The 21,552-nt window shown below is 53.5% G+C and overlaps 1 protein-coding gene and 1 long non-coding RNA gene across 2 annotated transcripts in view; one reads left to right on the top strand and one right to left on the bottom strand.

The window, feature by feature from the left end:
• EPHB1 (EPH receptor B1) overlaps positions 1-10,569 on the top strand; it is a 69,060-nt gene extending 58,491 nt beyond the window's left edge. Inside the window, exons 10-16 of the mRNA XM_063407798.1 lie at positions 3,860-3,982; positions 5,051-5,298; positions 5,569-5,784; positions 7,866-8,015; positions 8,542-8,735; positions 9,207-9,362; positions 9,691-10,569. Coding sequence (XP_063263868.1) covers positions 3,860-3,982; positions 5,051-5,298; positions 5,569-5,784; positions 7,866-8,015; positions 8,542-8,735; positions 9,207-9,362; positions 9,691-9,799 — 1,196 coding nt within the window. The 3' untranslated portion in view covers positions 9,800-10,569. The remainder of the gene's footprint in view (positions 1-3,859; positions 3,983-5,050; positions 5,299-5,568; positions 5,785-7,865; positions 8,016-8,541; positions 8,736-9,206; positions 9,363-9,690) is intronic.
• Positions 10,570-15,062: 4,493 nt separating this feature from the next.
• On the bottom strand, positions 15,063-20,018 carry LOC134555836 (uncharacterized). The gene is made up of 3 exons (XR_010081517.1): positions 19,757-20,018; positions 18,970-19,072; positions 15,063-18,839 (listed from the first exon to the last, which is right to left on the bottom strand). It is a non-coding gene; the product is annotated as an uncharacterized LOC134555836 (long non-coding RNA).
• Positions 20,019-21,552: the final 1,534 nt, after the last annotated feature.

Raw genomic sequence — 21,552 nt, 5'->3', positions numbered from 1 at the left:
AGCAGCAACAGGGGGAAAAACACACGGGGGAGACGCTCCCAAAGCTGCACCCACCGTGTGCCCCACTCCCCTCCTTCCAAGGGGGACTGTGGGGTGGTGGGAGCCCCCGTGGCAGATGGACAGGGCCTCAGGGTGGGAGTGGAGATGTCCACATGTGTCTGTCGGGGTGTGGGGAGGGCGGGCTGCAGTGGTGCAGCACTGTGGGTGGGAAAAGAGGAGTACCAGGAGGGATTTAGGGAATGATGATGGATTTGGGGGTATGTCAGGGGCAGGGGGGATGAAAGGGACAAGGGATGGGAGAGGATGCTGTGAAGACTCCCAAAGGAGGAAAGAAGGGAGAGAGGTGGTGTTCAGAGGGAGGGTGAACCCTTGATCTCCTGCCACGGGCTCTGCCTGGGTCTGGATCGGTGCTGAGCTGTTAGAGGGATTCTGGATTTTGGGAGCATGGCTGGGATGTGGGTGCTGGTGGCTGGCATTGCTGCTGCTCTGGCTGTGTGGCTGATGCTTGCCCTATACCTTGCTCTGGGAAAGATGTGCAGCCAGTGACTGGGAATGTTTAACTGGCTTTGGGCTGCTGATCCCCTTGGCAAACAATTAGGAGAGCCTGAGCTTTTTCTAGGAGACCTCTATGGCTGGTGGAGCTGGTGGTGCACCAGAATTAATTTCAGGTGTATTTGGGTGTGATGCCTGCTCTGGTGCCCCTCCAGCAGCCAGCACTGCACATGGAAATAAAGCAGCAAAGCAGCAGCTTTGTGGGGCAGGATTTTCCTGGTGTCCACAGTTCCATGCCCCATCCCTGCAGGAATTAAATCCCATTTACACTCTCCTGGAGATGATTCCCAGGTGCAATGTGCTTGTGGGAAGAGCCATGTTGGTCCTGGGTGCCTTCTTGGGGAGAAGAGGTTGGGATGCAGGGATGGAGGAAGGATGGGTGGGGAGGGCAGGGAGCAGTATGGGTGAGCAGAGGGGAAGAATGGGGATGGAGCAATCGGCCTGGCAGGGAAGAACAGGAGGGCTGGAGAGGGCTAAAGAGGGATTGGAGATAAGCAGGAGAGCCCAGCCAAAAGAGCAAAGCATGCTGATTTCTTTAGACCCTCTTGGCATCACACTGAACTCTCCCAACGTGGTGGCAGCACTGTGGGGGCCCTGAACCTCCTGGCAAACAACAAACAGTTTTCCAGACATCACTGGGTGATGACAGACCTGTGCTTTTCCTCCCTCTTCTCTCCACGTTTCTGCACTGTGGGGTGCAGGGCAAGATTAATTTGATGCCTGATGGATAAACTCACATCAGGCTGCAGGCAGACTGATTTTTCATCTTCCCCCTGTTTTGAAGCATTCCCTACTACACATGCATCCCTAGCTGGCCCCGAGCACCCCTAAATCCAGGATGCTGAACCTGGGTAGGGAAGCAATGAAGCATGTGCCTGTCCTGGGTTTGTAAACCTGGGGGTGTGATGGCTGGTGTCAGAAATCCGGGTGCCAGCAGTACCCTGTCAAGGTTAGTGAGCCTCCGGGCGCTCCGTCAGTGCAGAGGCTGGAGCAAAACAGGTGGGAAATTTGTGGTGAGCAACTAATGGAGTAATGAGGGCATCCTCTGGAACAAATCACCATGTGTTCAGTGGCACAGCAATTGCAGCCTCCCAGCACAGCTCTGCCATCCCTCCAGCAGCCCCGTGGGATCACCTGCTGCTGGCAGCGTGCTCCAAGCGGATTTTGGGGTGAGATGGGGTCTCTTGGGGTGTAATTTTTTGTGGTTTATCCCTTCCATTGCTTCACTGGGAGCTTTGAGATTGGGGAAATAGGAAAGACACCCTGTTGAAGCACCAGCAGTTCAGCAGGAATGGTTTTTCTCTGTCCCCATGATATTAATTGCCAAGGAAACATGATGCCAGAAGGAATTTGCCTCTGGAGTCAGGGCTGTGGTGCAGAGTGCTTTAACTTTTGAAGAGTGATAAAAAATTTGCCCTTGTCTGCAGTAGTGACAAATGGCCTAATCCAGTTTTCAGGATTCTTGGGATGATTTTAAGAGCTCTTTGCAGGTGGGCTCACCATGGGTGCCTGTGGTGGTGCATTCCAGTACCTGGAATTTCACCCAGCTTTTACTGGTGTGGGAATGATGGGCTGCAGGCTGATGTTGGCAGAGATGAGGAGTGGGTTTAGGTGCCCAGTCCCTCATTTGGATGGGATGACGATGAGGGGAGAGCACATCCTGGTGATTACTGAGCCTATGGACAGACCCTGGGACACATCAGAGGGTGTTTGAAAACCAGCCTGTGTTGACAAGGGACAGGAAACTTGGGCATTGTTTTCTCCTCTATTTTTTCAATATTTTGATCAGTGAGCTAGTCTCCGTTATGATCCTGTAAATCCCTTTGTAATCCTGGCTGGAGCATCAGCTGCTCTTGTAAAAGAATTTATGGGGCAGTTAAAGTGTATGAGACAGAGCCATAAAGGGATTTATGAACTGGGAGATGCACAGATGGCTTCATTGCAGCCTCCCCTGCCTCTGAGGTGCAGAACTTCTGCCCCAAAGGCCCCTTTTGGGGGTGAGGATGCTCCTGCCTGGTCCTTCCTGAGTCCTTGATGCCCCACAAGCAGCTCTCCCCTGGCAGCTGTTTGGCACCAGCAGTGCCCACTGCGAGGCTTTCCTGACTCCTCCTGAATTATTTTGCAGCTGGGAGCTGATTTAGATTGCTGGTGCAGAGGTGATGCTGTGGTCCATGCATCCATCTGGAGAGACTTTGGGAAGCACTGGTGTGATGGGATCATGGCCTTGGAAAGGTCCTGAGCACTGTAACTGAGGGCTGTTAATCCCTGTAAGGGTGAGGTGCCTTGGGGAGGGGACCAGGCAGCGACGTCCCTCCTGGTCTCCTCCAGAGATGACCTTGAGGGGCTGCTATGCCATCCACAGTCCCCTTTTTGGGTGAGAAATGGCACAGGAAGCTGGCCTCCCTGCCCAGGGGGACACCACAGCCCGTTGGAGGTCCCTTTTGGGTGGCACTACACCACCAGTGTCCAGCTGAGCCCTGTGACCTCACTGTGACTCGCCACCGTGCCCCTTGGCAGCTCTGTAAGCCCCTGACATCCAGACGTGACATCTGCATAACCATTGGGGAAATCTGGGGACCTGTTTTCATTTTTTCCCCCTTGGGAGAGGGCAAGAGCCCACTTTCTGCATGTCCTGCAGCATGGCCAGATCCTGCTACCACGCATTGCCCGGCGAGGGACTGCACGCGTGTCCCGGCGTCCGGCCAGGCCGTGTTTCACAGATCCATACCGGTTGTTGGTTATAATTGCTGCACTCTGTCAATTTAGTAGCTGCCACAAAGCCATCAGAGGCCTTTTTGGGTAAATAAATATTTCTTCACTAACGCGTGGAGCCTCATAAAGCCTTCACTGTAAAGCCAGCATGCCGTAGTTCAGGTCTGTAACTGCTCCCATTGCTGTGGAAGAGGAAGAGGAAGGATAATGGTAGAGAGCGGAGGGCAGAGAGGGAGAGGAGGAGGTGCAGGGGAGAGTTGGGTCAATTGGTAGCCTAAAGGGTCTGTGGAGGTGGTCTAGGTGAGTACATAGCAGCCACTTAGTGGACAGTGTGAGGACAGAAGGGTCTCTAGTTCTTGACCATGGTACAATTGCTCTTGGTTTTCCAGCTGCCCAGAGACTGTGGGGATCCACTGTACCTGGCATTGTTCCAGGCCAGGTTGGATGGGGCTTGGGGCAAACTGGTTTAGTGGAAGGTGTCCCTGCTCATGGGGGATGGTATGGAATAACCTTTGAGCTCCTTCCAACCCAAACAATTCTATTAATTCTGTAATTCTCTCCCTTTTGCTGTTGTTCCTGTCTTCCCTGTAACAAGGGTCTCCAGGGATGAAGATCTACATCGACCCCTTCACCTACGAGGACCCCAACGAAGCCGTCCGGGAGTTCGCCAAGGAGATCGATGTGTCCTTTGTGAAGATTGAGGAAGTCATTGGGGCAGGTGGGTCTCTCTGTGTCCTGCTGCCCATCCTTCCGTGCCCTCTCTGCTGCTCCTGCATGGCTGTCCAGCCACCTGGAGCAACTTTGTGGGGGGCACACACGGTCCTTCTCCTGGAAGCCGTCAATGAAGCCTTGAAACATCAGGCTTTCCTGAGTTTGTGATGGGTTGGGGTGGACATGAGGGGTTTTTGTGCTCTCAAAGTTCCTCTGAGGTGGGAAAGGCTCCAGGAATATATTCACTGGCTGACCACAGGGTCTCTTTGGATTTTTCCATGGGGCTTTTCCATGAGATAACAAGAAAAGCCCAATCTCACTGTAGTCTGTGCCATATTTCCTTACATATGTATATATACACACATATGCATGCGTGTGTGTGTGTGATCTGTGCTGTTTTATTGCCGTTTTTAAATAACTGTGTCATACTCTCAGAGGAGAAAGTGAGAAGCCAGGGAGGGGAAGCTGTGAGGAAGCAATGAGTCAGTTTGTTTGGGATCAAGTTCTGCAATGTATCACCTGCCCTTTGCTGCTCATCAAAGCAAAGTGGCTGCAAACATGCCTTAAATGTAATCCCTCCACAGGCAAATTTTGCCTGGGTGAAGTGAAAGCTCTCCTGCTTTCTCTGTATTTTAAATCAGAGAGCAGCAGTGTAAACAGCCCAATTATTTTCCACCCCAAGATAAGTGATGTGCAGAAAGGCAGCCAAGATTAACAATGCTGACACCTGATATTTGATGTAGTCCTCAAATGTGAATGCACTTTCCCTGCAAATCCTCCTTGTGGAGGTTTGCACAGGCGGCTGCAGCCTCTGCCTGTGTTGATGTTGGGCTCTGTCACCTTGGAGAAGGTTGCAAACTTAAACATGTCCCCAGTAGCAGACATTGGCCCTTTTAAAGAGGACAGGTGGGCAGATTTGTAGAGGAGAGCATTGTTGAAATGTGAGTTGGCTGCCATTTCTCAGCTGGATAAAGGACCCCTTGCTCTCTGCAGGAAGAGGAGGTGGTAGCTCTGATGTTGATTGATCAAAGGTTGGATCTTTTCCAGTCTAAATGATTCCATCTTGGGCTCGCAGGGGAGTTTGGAGAGGTGTATAAGGGGCGCCTGAAGTTGCCAGGCAAGCGGGAGATCTACGTGGCCATCAAGACGCTCAAGGCCGGGTACTCGGAGAAGCAGCGCCGGGATTTCCTGAGCGAGGCCAGCATCATGGGGCAGTTCGACCACCCCAACATCATCCGCCTCGAGGGCGTGGTCACCAAGAGCCGGCCAGTCATGATCATCACAGAGTTCATGGAGAACGGGGCCCTGGACTCCTTCCTGCGGGTGAGGCGAGGCGGGGCCGCGTGGGATTTGGGAATGAGATGTTGGTGTCCCCTTTGTAAATCCCAGCCTGTTTGCTTAGTTTGAGAGCTGGCTGGAGTGTGCCATACATCTCCAAAATGCGTGTTTTGGGGTGCTTGTCTCTGCTGTAATCAGGCAGGGCAGCTGAGTCCTCTGGGGAGGTGCAGCATCCTCCTGAGCTCAGGGTGAGTGGCCCTGGTCCCACTGTGGGGTGTGCATGCTCACCCCAGTGCCTGCTCTTTCTACTCACAGCAAAACGATGGGCAGTTCACAGTGATCCAGCTGGTGGGAATGCTCAGAGGCATTGCTGCTGGGATGAAGTACCTGGCAGAGATGAATTATGTCCATCGAGATCTGGCTGCCAGGAACATCCTGGTCAACAGCAACCTGGTGTGCAAAGTGTCCGACTTCGGCCTCTCGCGCTACCTGCAGGACGATACGTCTGACCCCACCTACACCAGCTCCTTGGTAGGTACCTCCTGCAGGGTGTTCTCCTGCCCAGCATTCCCTGTGCCCTGCACCTGTGAGAAGGGTTCTGGATGTACAGTCTGGCATGGGTGGGAGTACCTCATGATGGTTCCCACCACAGAGGTTCATGGTGCAGAGGTCCTGGCTGTGGTTTCCACAAATTATCCTCTTTTCCCTCCTTTCTCTTCCTCCTTTTTAGAAGTTTTCCATTGCTGTCCTCCCTAAGCACCTTTCTGCCTTCTGCAGTTTCCAGATAAGCCTCTTCCCTCTCCTCTGTGGAGGAAGGGTGCACAGAGGAGTCCATAGAGAGACAGGAAGGGGAGGCAGGGAGATCACAGCAACTCCTGTCAGCACAGCAACGGTGTTTTAACTTCCCTTCCCCCAGCACTCCAGGTCTGGTCTGCTTTTCCCTGCTGGAAACTTGTTCCAAGCATAAATTAAAGAGACAAGCCTAACGGGAGCTATCCTTCTCCTCCTTAATTAACTCATTTGTAGGTAACGGCAGCTCTGTCCTCCCTCTGCTCCTGTCTACCCCAGGGGACCCCCAGCTCCCCACCATGGCCATTGTCCTGCCTGTGAGCCCCTGAGAGGTGTTAGGGTGATGAGAGGGAAAAGAGATGAGCAACTCGCTGGCCTCACCTGATGGATTGATCAGAAGAGTGTGCGGTGGGTGCCGCACGAGGCTGCACCAGCTCCTGCCAAAGCAGTTCCTTGGGCTGCTGAGCTGTGCCAGGTGCCAGGGCTGGCTCCAGCTGCCAAAATGGGAAAGCCAGGGACATGCCTTTGAGGCTGGCTCAGTGTTCTGGCTCAGTTGCAGCCCCTCACTGTCCCTCCCCTGCTCAATGGGATGTTCCTGTTCCCCCCAGACCTGCCCCGCCCCTGCCCAGACCCTTCCTGCAGGCAGCAGCCTTTGAGCAGACACCCAGCTTTTATTTTTCCTTCAAAGACCCCAGCGATAGCTGCTGAGATGAGGCATGAATTAGTCTTTTCCCCACCTTCAGAGATAAAAAGAGATTATCTCATCTGTGTTTTTATTTAATTTAGGCCATAATAGATCTCCCTGGCAGCTGGGAAGTGATGCTGTGCCTGCGATTGCATCACTCTGCCTCCCACAGCAGGCTTTTCGCTCTGGGGAAAAGGCAGGAAAAACAACCTAGCAGTTAATTTCTCCACTTGTAGTTATTCAAATCAAATTTTTTGCCATTCATCCTTCAAGAGCGGCTGACGCGTCCTCGGAAAGGCTACGGAAAATGATTGTGCTAAACGATTTACAATGCAGTCCTGCCCCCAGAAAATTCCTGTGCGTGTCTGTGGTTTTCCTTATCCCTTGGCTTTTTTTGTGTTTTTTTTATGGAGCTTTCCCAGGGAGAAATCCCTCTGTGCGTGCTGCCCCTCCTCACATCCCTGCACCTTTGGCATGGCCTTTGGCCCTGGGACCTGTCCTGGCTTGGTGGGGTGGCTTGAGATGCTGAGCCTGATTTTGAGCCTTTGGGAGAAATGGGGAGAACTCTGCCAAAGGCACTTTCCTACACCAGTGATTTCCATTGGGTTTTAAAGGTGTTTGCTTTTTGCCTTCTGTTCCAAAAGTAGGGCTGGAAGGACCTTCTGGGAGCTGTGGGAGCCCAGATGAATCTGTAGAGGATGCTTTTAGTTCAACCTTGTTTTCATTGGAGGCCAAGGGTTGTGAATCTTGTGGCTCCTCACCTGTGACAAGCACTAGCCCAGTCGTGCTTAACCTTGTCACCTGGTGACTCCCTGGGAAGGGACCTGGGGACAGGCCACTGATGTGCTGGGTCCTGCAAGGCAGCTGGAGTGGGGTGGTGTCAGTCAGTGGGGTAAATCCTTGTATACACCTGTCTGTTTTGTTTAGCTAAGCCCTTTTAGGCAGGTACAAGATACTTCATGCAGTTGTTTTTGGCTCCTGCCTCCTCTTCCAATCAGGCACCACCTGCCCACTCCTTGGTGGGGTCCCCTGTGACCCCTAATTTGGAGTGTGTGGGATGGCCCCAACCCTGGCTTGTGGGCATCCAGCCTCCTCTGCCTAGGGAGATGTTTCTCAGCTGGAGTCCCTTTTTCTGTAGGGGGGGAAGATCCCTGTCAGGTGGACGGCGCCGGAGGCCATCGCCTACCGCAAGTTCACCTCGGCCAGCGACGTCTGGAGCTACGGCATCGTCATGTGGGAGGTGATGTCGTTCGGGGAGAGGCCCTACTGGGACATGTCCAACCAAGACGTAAGCACTGGGGGTCATCCACACTGCTCTGGGGGCCAGGGGGTGCTCATTCCCAAAAGAAATCCCTGCCTGAAGGGCTCTCTGCTCCCTCCTGGAGCCTCAGGAGCGCTCAGTTTGGAGATGAAATAGGCTGGTGAGCGAGAGAATGCAAGGAGAGAAATTGGGAAGAAAAGCCAGTGGGCTGGTAATTGGACTTCAGCAAGCTGCAGGGCCTTTGAAAATGTTCAGAGGGTTTACGAGCAGGGAAGGAGCTTTGGAAGTGTGACTGCTGCACTCTGGCGAGATCCGCCGAGATAATGAGTGGCAGCTCTCTGCTGGGAGGAACTGCAGCCGCGGAGCATCAGAGCGGAGATTAACCTCGGAGAGCACCCGGCTCCTCCCGCTCCCTTGGCTGCTGATCAGCCGGGCTGACCGTGCCTTCATGGCTGCCTGCAGCCCCTCTGCCTACACAAGCAGCTCAGGGAGCCCCTCGAGTCCCTCCTTCATCTGCTTTCCCCCTCACTCATCCATCCTCATCCACCCTCAGGTCATCAACGCCATCGAGCAGGACTACCGGCTGCCTCCGCCCATGGACTGCCCGGCCGCCCTGCACCAGCTGATGCTGGACTGCTGGCAGAAGGACCGCAACACCCGCCCGCGCTTCTCCGAGATCGTCAACACCCTCGACAAAATGATCCGCAACCCGGCGAGCCTCAAAACTGTGGCGACCATCACCGCTGTGTGAGTGCCGGGCGCGGGGGTGCGCCCTCTCACCGTCCCACGCCGTGGGGGAAGGCTCCCCAAGCACCTCACAAATTCATAAATCCTTATGCAGGGGCAGGGGGGGGTCTGTCTTGGCTCTGCCTGACAGTCAGACAAAGAACATGCAGTTTTCAGCCAAGCAACAGCAGTAATTCTTTGCCATTGATTCTTTATGGCGTGTGACCATTTGGGTGTGGTGGCTGCTCTGCTGCTGCCTCATCCCTGTGGCTCCCACGGCTGGAATACAATGTGTGAGCTTGCAAAGCACTGCTTGGCACAGGGTATTCCCATGGGACAGGCCTTCCTCTTCACCTTTGGTGGGCGTGTGCTGGGGGGAGCACAGGGGCACTGGGGGTGGATTGGGGAGTGTGCCCCTGTGCTGGCAGCGCTCAGGCAGGGCAGCCCCTCGGTGCTAGCCAGGCTTGTCCCCAGCGGTGTATCCTGTTTCAGGCCTTCTCAGCCCCTCCTCGACCGCTCCATCCCCGACTTCACTGCCTTTACCTCAGTAGATGACTGGCTGAGTGCTGTGAAGATGAGCCAGTACCGGGACAGCTTCCTGACCGCTGGCTTCACCTCCCTGCAGCTGGTGGCCCAGATGACGTCCGAGTGAGTTGGCCATGCCAGGGCTGCCTAAAAGTGGGGTGCTGCCCACTGGGGAGGTGGGGAGTCAGTTCAGGGCAAAGGACAGGCGTGAACATCCCTCACATTGGTCACCCAGAGCCTGGAGGTGGCCACGTTCACTATTTGGGGGTCAATGTGTGGGTGTATCCCCGCTCTCAGACCCAGAGATGCTCATGGGGCCGTGCTTGGTCTCTGTGGATGTTCCAGCTGAGCTTACCTCCCTCACCTCCCTTAGCAACAGCAAAGCAGGTTCACCACTCTCAGCTGCCCATTGATCTTCCTCTGTTTGTCTGTCTGCCTGTCTGTCTTCCAGAGACCTCCTGAGAATAGGGGTGACTCTGGCAGGGCACCAGAAGAAGATCCTGAACAGCGTGCAGTCCATGCGAGTCCAGATGAGCCAGTCTCCGAGCTCGATGGCATGACGTCCCTTGTTCCCTGGGGAGGGGCGGGGAGGGCGCGCAGCGCTGGGCACGGCGGGGAGGGGAGGAACTGAGGCGGGGCAGTGCCGGCACAGGAGCCGCCGCTGCCCGGGGACTGCCACTGCAGCCAAAGGACGCTCCTGGGACTCACCTCTGGCTGGTGACTTCCCTTCCTCACCAACAGAAGCACACTTACCAATGTCATGGGAACAGCGTATAAATACATATAAATATGTACAAATCATATATTTAAAAAGCAAAGCAAAACAAAACAAAAAAAGATAAAAAACAATGAAGACAAACCAATGTGCGTTGGGGAAGCAAACCCAAACCCTAGAGACCAGACTCCAATCCTGCCACCAGTGAGCAGTGGTCAAAACTGAGAAGGAGGAAGGGGCTGTTGGGGAAGGGAGAGGCACGAGATGGAGCATCCTGTCTGGAGAAACCACCTTCCTTTTTCTTCTTTCGCCCTTCCTCCCTGCCCCGGCCCTCCTGGCTCACCCCGCTCCCCTTTCTGCTCACGGACTGGGTGGAAGTGTCCTGAGATGTCTCTGCAGCTCCCTGCCACCCCACCTGGGTGCCACTCCAGCAACTACCAAAGGACTTCGCTGACCACTGCATGGGGGATCCGACTCAATCCAGTTAATGTCTTCATATTGAAGAAGAGATGTACCTTCAATAGAAAACCTTGGGTTTTGGTTTTTTTCTTTTTTCTCTTTTGCTTGCATTTTTTTTGCAAAAAGGAAAAAAAGGATTAAAAAAAAAAAAACAAACTCTCCATCCTGGAAAATGGAAAGAGGTGTTCCCGTGTGTGTGTGCGCGCTCGTGCGCCCGTGTATGTTGTCAACCCTCCGTGGACTCACTGCTTGTCCATGACTGAAGACCAGTGCTGACCCTGCGGCCAGCGGCCGGCCAGTCCCCAGCCCAGGGCCAGGGGTGGTGCCCACAGCCCCCAGGGGCGGGAGGCAGCCGGGAGCACCCGGCGATGAAGGAAGCGCTCGGCATCCTGCACGTGGGGAGGAGGATGCCAAGGGCCGGCCGGCGCGGCGGGGATGGGACGGGACTGGAGGAGCCGGTGGCTGTGACTGGGTTGGTGGCTGCTGGTGGAGGAGATGCTCTGGGAAATGGACTGCTCAGGCCTCCAGGGCCTTGGTGATGTCTGGAAGATGGCTATGGAGGACTTTTTCCCCCATCTTGTGGACCTAAGGATTTTGATATTGATTTATGGACGTAGGTTTCATGGCTTCAGAGGTAGGTCTGAGTGTCTCGGGTGTCTCTGTCTATCCATCTGTCCTGCTCTGTAGTTTTCTGCTCTTCTGTATAGCCTTTCCCAGTGGATGTTTCCCCATATTTAATTTGATCTTTATTATTTTTTTTTTTGGTTCCTCCATTGGTCCCCTAGACAAATTGATCCGGTTAAAATTGCCCAACACGTGTCAGTGTTTACCCAGAATATTATAAGGCTGGGCCATCTGATTTCCCCCTGCGGATCGTGCCAGGAGTTTATAAAACAAATGAACTCTTAATAAGGCTTTTACTTAGAGGGCTGTGTGCGAGTTGCAATGATCCATCACCGCGCTCTCACCGGCGCTGTGCCGGCGCCCGTGTGGTGTGGGAGCAGTGGCACGGGCTGGCTGTGGCTGTGCCTCAGGGGCTGCAGGTCCCAGCCAGGATTTGGTGGCACGGTGGCTCGTATGTACAGAGACTCTCTGTCCTCACTCACCCTCCGTCCTCCTCCATCCTCACATCTCCTAGTGCCATGGGGATATCCTGCATCCATCCATGTCCTGGGGGTGTTCCTGAGCCGCAGGAATGCCCCATGTCCAGCTGTGTTACAGTGGCTGCTTTACTTCTCAGCCCACATCTGTCTGTGCTGCAGTGATGTCCTGTGTCCATCGGTGCTGTGAGGGTGGCTCATGCCCACCTGGGCTGTGGTTTTCCTCATGTCTGTCCTTTCCATGGGGCTGCCCACATCCAACTACAGCATGGGATTGCTCCATGTCCATCTGCCCCACTGTATTCCCATCTATGCCTGGAGATCCTTCAGCAGATTTGCTTGCTGCACTGAACACAAGAGTCAAGCCTGTGCTCTGCCTGCACTGTCCCTCCTGTGCTGGGGTTGTTTGGGTCCTCTGTGGCTGGGTGGACCCTCAGGTATCCCGTGAGGAGCACGTGCTCAGTTCGTGGTGGTTCATGAGGAGCACGTTCATGCTCATGGTTCGTCACCACCAGCACGTGAAGGACCCTCGGGGTGCTCTTTACACCTCCAGGTTTTTTTCTTCCGTTGCCCAAGGTAGATGACCCATGCTCTGCCAAAGAACAGGAACTAACAAGATGCAGGAATGAGCTTGTTTCAATTCACTGAACTCCCCCCAGAGAAAGAGGCAGAGAAAAACACCCCTTGTTTACAACAGCAGGGACTGCTCCTCTTCCTGTCTGATAGAGGATTGCTAATACCTCTCGGGATGTTGGCGGCCCAAATCTGTATTCTGGGATGTTGTCACACAGAGCACAACATGCAGATGGAGCGGGCGCCGCGCATGCTAATGCGCCTGCCCGCCACATTGGTATTCGCTGGCACTGAAGGGTCCTTTGTGGGGTTTTTTATGATTTCTCTTTTATTAGAAGGAAGCTAAAGGCGTTTAAAGGAACGAGTGACAGCCACACAGGCTAAATATCAATACTGCACCTTTATGGCTCCCCTGCTGCTCTCGCTGGTTCTGTGAGCACCTGCGAGGCAGCTGCTGCTGCCTGCTCAGTGCCAGCCCTGCCCCAGCACACCACGGCAACCCTGGTTTGATGTAAGCCCTTTAATGCAGAACCACAGTGTCATAGGGTGACAATGGACCTCTGAGACCATCGAGTCCAACCTGTGACTGATCCCCCCACCGTGGCAGCCAGTCCAGAGAAGTCAGTGCCATGTCCACGGTTCCTTGAATGCCTTGAAGGATGGGCATTCCACCACCTCCCTGGGCAGCCCATTCCAATGGTTAATCGTTCCCTCAGTGAAGAAATTCTTCCTGGTGTCCAACTTGAACCTCCCCTGGACACCTTGAGGCCATTTCATCGTGAATATGAAATGTGAATCATCCAGTCCTGCCCATCCCACCCAGCAGACCAGGTACCCCTCAGGGATCAAACAGGCTGTTTGATAACAGGCTCTCAGATGCTATCAGAGATGTCAAGACCTTGGTTCGGTTTTCCAGGGTGGATGATGCTCCTTGGCTCTGGGCCACCAGCAGTGCCCCTGGGCATTGCCAGGGCTGGTGGCCTTTCCATTCTGTTGCCCTTTCCCAGCTGTCAAAGATCTGATGTCTCCTGAGCTGTGACAGAGCAGGTGATTCCCATATCCCCCCACTCCTAACCAGCTGTCCCCACATCTTGGCCTTGTGCTGGGACCTGGACGTGTCCCCTCCAGGGTCATGCGAGAGCCCAGCAGCAGAGTGGTGGTGCTCAGGGCTGAGCAATGAGAGTGCAGGTGGGCTCAAACAAATCCCTGCAGCAAAGAGGCATCACGGGCCAAGGGAGTTGCTGTCAAGGTGATACTTGAGGGAGGGTCACCATGGGCCACCTGTTCTCCTGCCTTTCAATAAAAGTTGTTTCATCCAAACCAGAAGATTTCATGAAAGGCCATCAGTCTGTTAGTGGAAAACAAAGAAAGTCCAAAATAGCCATGTTTTGGTTTTTCTTTTTATTGAAAAAAACAGCATAAAAATTTCAGATGACTTCTGACAGACCATTTTGTTTCTTTGGAGGCCTTTCTTCCATGTAAAACCAGTTTTCCAAACTGTGAAGCCTTTCTGTCTGGAAGTGACAGTGTTATCCCTGCCTGGCCATGGCAGCAGCATTGTTTGACCTGCTCCTCCTTTTCCTCTGTCAGATGCCAAGGCAGAGGCTCTCACCTTGACTTGGGTGCACCTCTGATGCTGCTCTGTTGCTCCTACTCTGGCAAGAGCCTCTCCCTTGGTCTAAAGATGAACAGTCCAATTTCACATCTTCTGATCCATGCTGGTTGGTGTTGGACTTCCTTTCTTTGATCACAGAGGAGAAGGGTGGCTCAGAAGCTGTTCTCTCCCTGCAGAGTTTTGGTTTAAAGGGAAGAAAAAGGAGTTTTGGATCAAAGAGGACCAACTGCACAGGCCTTTCCTCTGGGCTGGGCTCCATCCATCACACAGGGTCCTGATGGGTTCCTGTGCCACGTGGAAGTGCTGGGAGGGGCCCATTGCTGGAGAACCCCACTGGGTTGGATCCTGACCCTGCCACAGCTGATGAGTGAAGCTCAGTCACAGTGCCTCACTCCTTTGGCTGCTTCCCACATAAATATCCATGCATGGATGTGGCTGCATGCCCGGGTGAGCCCACCTCACCCTGGCCCCTGATCCTGGCCTTTCACTCTGCGCTCTGCAGTCGTCAGCTCCTTCTCTCCATTTCTATGGCAACTGTAAATACCTCAACCCTTTTGTGTCTTTTTTAGGGTTTTTTTTTTGTGTGTGTGTGTATCTGGGTTGGCTTTGTCCTTTTTGCATAGAGCATTAAATCAAAAAGGGACTTCTGGCTACCAAACCCCTGCTCTGAGCTTCGCCCAAGGTCTTGTGTGAGAATCAGTGGGCAAGGTCCTCACAACTGGACTGGCTGTTGCCAAGTGGCTTCTCATTTCCAGCCTCGCTGTTACTTCCCTCATCCCCCAAAAATTCCCATTTGCAATTCAGCTGCATTGTTTTCCCCTGGGGTTTTTCCATGCTTTTTCCACAGCCCCATCCCTGGGTGTGATGGAGGAGCAGCAGGCTTCTCAGTGGCAGTAATTAAAAGGAGATGTGATGCCTCTGCCAGGGAAGGTGAACCCAAGCCCCTTGCACATCCGAGGCTTGAACGTGGAAGAAGAGCGTGTATTAATGGCATAATTATGTGCCTCTTTCCAGAAAAAAAAGGAATGTATTTTATGCCATTTAATGACCTTCAAATTAACAGTTCTTTGAAAGCACTTATGTATATTTAATTTTAAATATTGCTGCAAGTCAGAGCAGGGCTTGCGATGAAAACAGCAGGCAGCCAGTTTTTAAATAAGAGTGATCTCAAGCCATTATTTCTGAGCCTGTCAGCTTTTGGTGCCTCTAATGCTCCTCTGCCAAGGAGGAAACAGGGCTGTCCTTCCCCCTGTCCCCCTTACAGCAGCCTGAGTCCCATGGGATCTCCTCTTCTACCTTCTGCTTTTCCAGGTGTTTGATTCAGAGGGAGGGAGGGGTTGGGTTGGGCTTGGGTTGCAGAATCTCATCAATAAATTTGCCTGCATCCCAAGGACATCTCTGTGGGAACATCCCAGTCAGCCCATGGTCTGGCATAAATCATTGGGCATCACCCATGAAAGGTTTTTTGCCCTTCCATCAGCCCTTGCCATTGTTCTGAGATGGGGACAGACACGTTCCTCTTTGTTAAAGTTTGAATTATAAGCCTTTTGCCTCTGATCCATAAGAACTGCCAATATATCTGAGCCACTCTGTGTTCACTTGAAAATCATTACTCTTAAACATTGAATCCGAGTTTAAAAAAAAGGATCAATCAGCTTCTGAGACGAGGAATGGATTTACAGACCCAGAAATGCTCTGTAGCTCCAAGGCCACCCGTCCTCCTTGCACTGCTGGCAGGAAGGGCAGGGCCCAGGGAATCACATCAGCTCCAGCACTCATCCAGGTGCTGCTTGTCCCTGCTGTCCCCATGTCCCCACTGTGTGAGGAGCTGCAGGGGATGTAATGTTCAGGCCTTTGTCTGCTGTGGTGCCTCCTCTGTGAAGGATCCTGCCAGGGTGGACAGTGATCCAATACTTGCATCATTCCCAGTGAGTCTCCTCAGAGTTTTGGAAGTGCCAGAAACTTCTTGAGTGATGATGGGGGAGAAGCCAACTACACACTGACTGGACTCCTGTGGCAAGTTGTTTCACCCCATCAGTGATTTCATTGCTGCACCTGTTTTGGCTTGTATTTTTCATATTTTTGGGGTTTGGAAGGATCCTTTGGGATCATCTTGGATCATCAATCCTCCTGCCATGGGAGAATGGCTCTGCCTGTCCCAGCTGAGCTCAGTCTCCTCCAAAGCCTGTCTGGGAGGTGTGAGAGCCACTGTTGGGTTGTGCTCTCACATTTCTGATGTCCTCAGGGTTTGGCTCTTTGTCTTGGGGAGATCTTCTGGCCCATGTCCATCACTGGACCCTGATGAGCTGTGTTGCCTTCCCAGAGTTTGACATGGAAAGGGGAGCTGCTCCAATCAGGAGAGGGCCTCCTCTGCTTTGCCTGGCAGGAGGAGATGTGAGGTGGGAACTGTGAGCATCCATGGCAATCCCTGTGGTGTCTTGGTTCCTGTCAGAGCAACAGATCAGTGCTGGGGAGGTCAGTGCACCTGTCTTGGTGACCATGGTGCCCTTCACCTGCGCCTTTTGGGGTTGTCAGAGCTGCTGGCACTTGGGGTGGTGTCCCAGGGCTGTCACTTTTGGCTGGCTGTCCTCCACAGACCAGCACTTAGATCACCCCTCCAGCCCAGGCATAGCTGCCCCCCTTCTGTCTGTGTCTGAGCATTGCTGCTTCTTCTGCCATTGGAATTCAAACAGCCCTGACTCCCCTGGCTGTCCCACCCTGCTGCACTGCTCTGCTGTAGTGGCTGTTTTGGGGACATCTCCGTGTCCCTGCAGACCCCAGCAGCTGCATTGCAGGTGACACAACCGTGGAGGGGGTGGCCCCATCCTGGCCTGTCTCTGGAGGGAAATGCTGGAGGAGGTTAATCTGAACAAACCAGCCCTGTGAATTTTAAGTGGATTAGCTGAACTCTGCTCCTTCCCAAAACAGACAGTGTCCTTTTGGGGCGGATGTGGAAGTGGATTAGGCAAAAATCTACTTAAGGCTGCATTAATTCTAGATAAGTGTAGGGGGATTAACGCCCATCCACTTAAAAAAATTAATTGGAGTGAACTTTTCTCTGTGTCCTCGAGTAAACAAGACTCGGCAGCTTTCCCCATCCAGCAGCTGGGCTGTGCCTTTCTCTTCTCTGCTCTCCCATCCCCTCACGTTTTGCAGGAGCTGCCGTGGTGGTGGGGGAACCTGCTCCTTTCTGATCATCCTCAGGGGCCTCATTAGGCAATTGAACCCCTGTGTGAAGGTAGGGAGAGAGGGCAGGAAAATGATGGTCACCATCCGTGCAATTATCAATGCTAATTAGTGCCAAGCAGGACTGACAGCAGGAGGTGCAGCCCATGGCAAGTGCTGTCTGAGGAGCCAGGTGAGCCTCACATCGTGTCCTTGTGGGGCCTTCCATGCACAGGCAGATGTGGAACATGCACATATTGGTTGGTTTATTTATTTTTCCCCACCGTGCTTCAGCTGAACTCTTCAGATTCCCCAGCCTAAACATTTGGGAGCTAGCCAGAGGCTGCTGTGTTCAGGGTCTCAGGCTGGGTTTAGTGCCGGGGTGGCAGTGCCACATCATGGCCCTGCTGGTGCCTGGATGGGGATGAAGCTCTGGGAGGCCTCAGGGAAAAGGGGGTGAGATGTGACTCCTTTTGCAGAGGGTTTGGAAATGGGCAGGTGCTCAGGGGGGCTTGCAGGACACAGGGACGGCTTTGGGTCAGTCCCAGGGTTGCCTCCATCCTTCCCCATTCCCAGCAGCTGCTCTCTTTTTCCATGGCATCACAGGGGCACAGCAGCTGCTTTTGCAGTGCCGCCCATCCTCGATTATTTTGGGTATTTGCAATTCTGCCCATTCGCACGAGGGTGGAAGGGGAGAGCGCCCTGAGGCTGACACGGTGCCCACGTCCCAAGCACGCTGCTCGGTAGCTCCTTCCCTCACGGAACGCCTCCTCATGGCACTGCCGTGCCCTTTCATCGCTGGTTGTGTCGCTCCAGCGCTCAGGCTGAGATCAAAGCCCTCCGGCCGCCCCGCAGGGGTTCCCACGCCCGCGCTCCGGGAGGAGGAGGAGGAGGTGGGATGGAGGATGAAGGAGGATGAGCTGCGCTGCCCCAGCCCCCCCATCCTCCTCCGGCTGTTCACGACCTGTCTCTCGGGTATCTTGAGATGCATCCATCCTTTGGGATCGGCCCAAATCATCTTTAGCTGTCCCTGGACCGTTTTTTGTCCCGACGAGGAGAAGGGCTCGTGTGGGAGAGCTGAGCCCGCAGCCACCGCCCCCGGGAGGGCGCGGGTTCCCCAGGGAAGATAAACCCCAAACCCTTCCCTGCTGTGCCGGGCGGGCTGGGAAAGGGCGGCTCAAAGCGCCGGGAATGCCGCGGGGGAAGGCGGTGGCGGAGCCGGGAGCAGCGCCCGGGGCCGGGGCCGGTACCGCTGCTCTGGTCCTGCTTTAATGTGGCACAATCCGATACAAATCACCGCTCCTCTCACACATCCCCCGGACCCGCCCGGCTCCAGCCTCGCTGCATCACCTGTGTTTGTGTTACAGCTTTTTTCCAGGTGTTTTGCTGTTCTGATCCCATTAGCGTTAACGAGAGCTGTGACACCAAACCCCCATCATGGCACCGAAAATGGCCCCCTGCGCCCAAGAAATACCCAGCAATATCTTTCCCCCCAGCTGAAGTTCCCTTTTTAAAAAGATAATCTCAATTTCTCTTCCCTTTTCTCTGCCCCTTTTCCCACCAAACACTGCATTACTAAATAAAACTTTCATTACTACCTGGGTTTGCTAAAGAAAAAAATTATTTCCATTCAGGAGAATGATGAATTTTAATAGGAGTGAAATGTCAGGCACAGCTGGGGTGGGTTTCTGAAAGCATTGGTATGTTTGGAGAGGCACAGGGATGCCCAGCAATAATTAGCCACTGAGCCCCGGTTTTTGTGGCCCAGCAAAGGGACCCAGCAGTCAATTGCTTTGTTATTTAATGTGCTGCCTTTATGCTTCCGAGGTGCAATTGTATATTAAAAGCATCTTTGCCTCTCCAAAGTGGCTAAATAATGGGATTTTGCTGCTGTGTGGTACTTGCTGGTTATAGGGTGTGGAGAAGGTGCTCCTGGGGCTGCTCCTCTGGTTCCCAGACCTTCTGGTTTCCCCCTGGCAGCAGAGAAAATGGAGATTTTTTTTGTTACATTGAAAAAAAGCGATTTGATGGTGCCTGGTGGTTTGCTCCTGCTTTACACCCCGGGGCTGGCTCATTTTGCAGTGGGAGGGGGTGGAAAGGCACCTTGGCTGCTGGGGGACACGGACACCCTCCTGCCCCCAAAATCGCTCCCTAAAGCGACTCAGCTTCACAAAGAATTCCATCTCTTCCATTCCTTCCTTTCCCCCTGAGGAGAAATGGAGAGCTTTCAGTGAAATCATCACTTTTCTGACAGCATATTAATTAATCCCTGCTTTTTACTTTTTTTTTTTCTTTCTTTCTTTTCTTTTTTTTCTTTTTTTTTTTTTTTGAGAGGCTGTATGTGCTGTAAGAAGCCTTTGGGTTTCTGTGGGGGCTCTGCGGGGAAGGAGCGTGGCTCTCTGAGCCCTGGACGTGCCTATTCTCACCCTCTCCTCGTCTTCCTCCTGCAGGGGCTTCGAGTGCAGCACTGCAGCGTCGGAGAGGGGCCCCGGGGGCGCTTCCCACCACAGGATGCTCCGGGAGGTCCCGATGCACCCCGGTCCCCGTGTCCCGGGCCAGCCCTACCCTGTCCTGTACATAACCAGTGAGATGTCTGTAAAAGATTTCAACCCTTGGAATTTTTTTTTTTTTTTTGCTCCCCTCCCCTTCTCTCCCCAGTTTGTTGATTGTGTTGAAATTGTCGGAGTTTGTAACAGTATCTTTCAGAGAATATTGTACTAAAGAGAAAATTGCACTCAATAAAAAGGATGAAATAAGCCTGGTCCCTCGCCTTCCCCTTCCCAGGGGCAGCCTTCCTGCTGCCGGCTTCTCTTCAGCTCGGAGCTGGGGGAGTGTTTGCCATGAATATTCATTTGGGGAACTGGCAGCGCTCCACCGCTCCTTGACTTACCTCGAATGTTGATGTCTATCAGATTTGGCTCCCCGGTTTGTAAATGAAGTGACTTTATTCTCGGCGATGCCTATCGGAGCTCGCTCGCGGCAGAAAAGCCGGGAGAAGGAGTTTTCCTGGCGGGGCTGTTGGTGCGGGGCGCGTTTCAGAGCCCGGTGTGCGATGGCTCGGGGCAGCCGCGATCAAAGCACCGGCCCTGCTGGCGGAGCTCGGCGCTGCCCGAGCCCTGCTGGAGCCTGTCCAGGCAAAGGCTGCTGCCCTTGGACCTGCCTTCCTTAAGGATTACTGTAAATGAGGGCTGGAAAATGGATTCTTCCTTGTGCGTTGGCTGCACTTGGGCATTTTACCCTGCTGGGATCGATCACAACCCGTCCAGCTCTGTGTCACACGCTCTTGGGGTGGTCCTGTGCAGGGTCAGGAGTTGGACTCCATGATCCTTGTGGAGGATCCTCCATCACTCCTTCCACCTCTGGATATTCCATGATTCTCTAATCCAGGTGATGCTGAGAGCAGCTGGTGCTGCCGGCACTGGGAGCATCCTCCAGCTGGCAGCAGGGGCTGAAACGGGGGCTAAAGGTTTTGTAAATTAAAAATATGCAGCCACCAATGAGTTACTTGGGGTTCAGAAAGGGGTGCTGCTACTCTGGAGGTGGGGTTAGGGGTTCCCATGGCTGGGGTTTTGGGGTGAGCCGTGGGGAGGGAGGCAAGCAGTGCCTCAGCTGGAGGTGGGGCTGGCAGAGCCCTGTGGTCCCTGGCATCCTGTGATTGTCCCACCAGTGGTGGTGATATGGGGTGTTCTCATGGCTCCTGCCAGGAGATTTCCAAGTCTCTTCTGCTTCTCCAGGGCCATTATAGCTGGATGTGTTTATTACAGGGGATTTTGAGTTGAGTTACAAGTGCTGATGGGGATGGCTCCAGGTCCCTGCGGTCCCTGGTCAGGACTCCACTGCCCCAGGCTCACACACCACAGTGAGGTTTGCCTCACTTTACACAGGGGTAGAACTGTTGTTTTGGGTGTTTTACATACGTTTTTTGCCAAGTCCATCTTGACAAATGAAAGCAGAGTGTCTCTGCCATCTTTGGATATGCACGATGCAAATAGGCAGCAGCTGATGGAGGGCAGAGTGAGGTTGTTTGTGTGTCCTTAATTGAGCAGACTCTTGATTTAGTGGGCTCCTGGTGTGGTTTAAATGAGTGTTCATATTTGTTGAATTCTCCGGGATTTGGGGTGCTGGGAGGGTGTATCCTTTCCACAGGTGGCTCTGAGGTTTTCCCTGTGAGTAACCAATAGACATTTACAGCCAGTGCTTGGTGTTCCCAAAGCAGTTTGCCTTGGAAGAGCCTTTTAATGGGGTCTGGAGGAGCCCAGTGCTTCAATGTGGGGCTCTGAGGTACCCTGGGGAGCCAAAAGCCCCTCAGCAGAGCCTGAATATGGCCAGGCAGTCCCTGACAGACCCTCACTGCCCGATGCAGGTTTATACAGCTGCAGGCTCTGGGAGCTGTGCTTTATTTTCCCCACAGGATAACCAGTCACCATCTCCACCTGCATCCCAGCTGGAGCGAGATGTCATTTGTGAGGCCACACAGCATCCAAAGAAACTCTCCCTGAGCATTCAATATAGACACAGGTGACTGTCACAGCCAGAACAAAACCTAACCCTCAGAATGAAAAATCTTTCCTTCATGGCTCTCAGGTTTGAAAAATGGAAGCAGCGCTTTGGCTGCAATTACCCCACAGCAGCTCCCAGAAATCCCAATGCACACCAGTGTGATGCCAGACCAGCTCCAGCACTGGC

This window comes from Prinia subflava, chromosome 11 (genome assembly GCF_021018805.1).
Source record: "Prinia subflava isolate CZ2003 ecotype Zambia chromosome 11, Cam_Psub_1.2, whole genome shotgun sequence".
In the NCBI taxonomy this organism is placed as follows: domain Eukaryota; kingdom Metazoa; phylum Chordata; class Aves; order Passeriformes; family Cisticolidae; genus Prinia; species Prinia subflava.
This window is presented reverse-complemented; position numbering and strand designations above follow the sequence as displayed.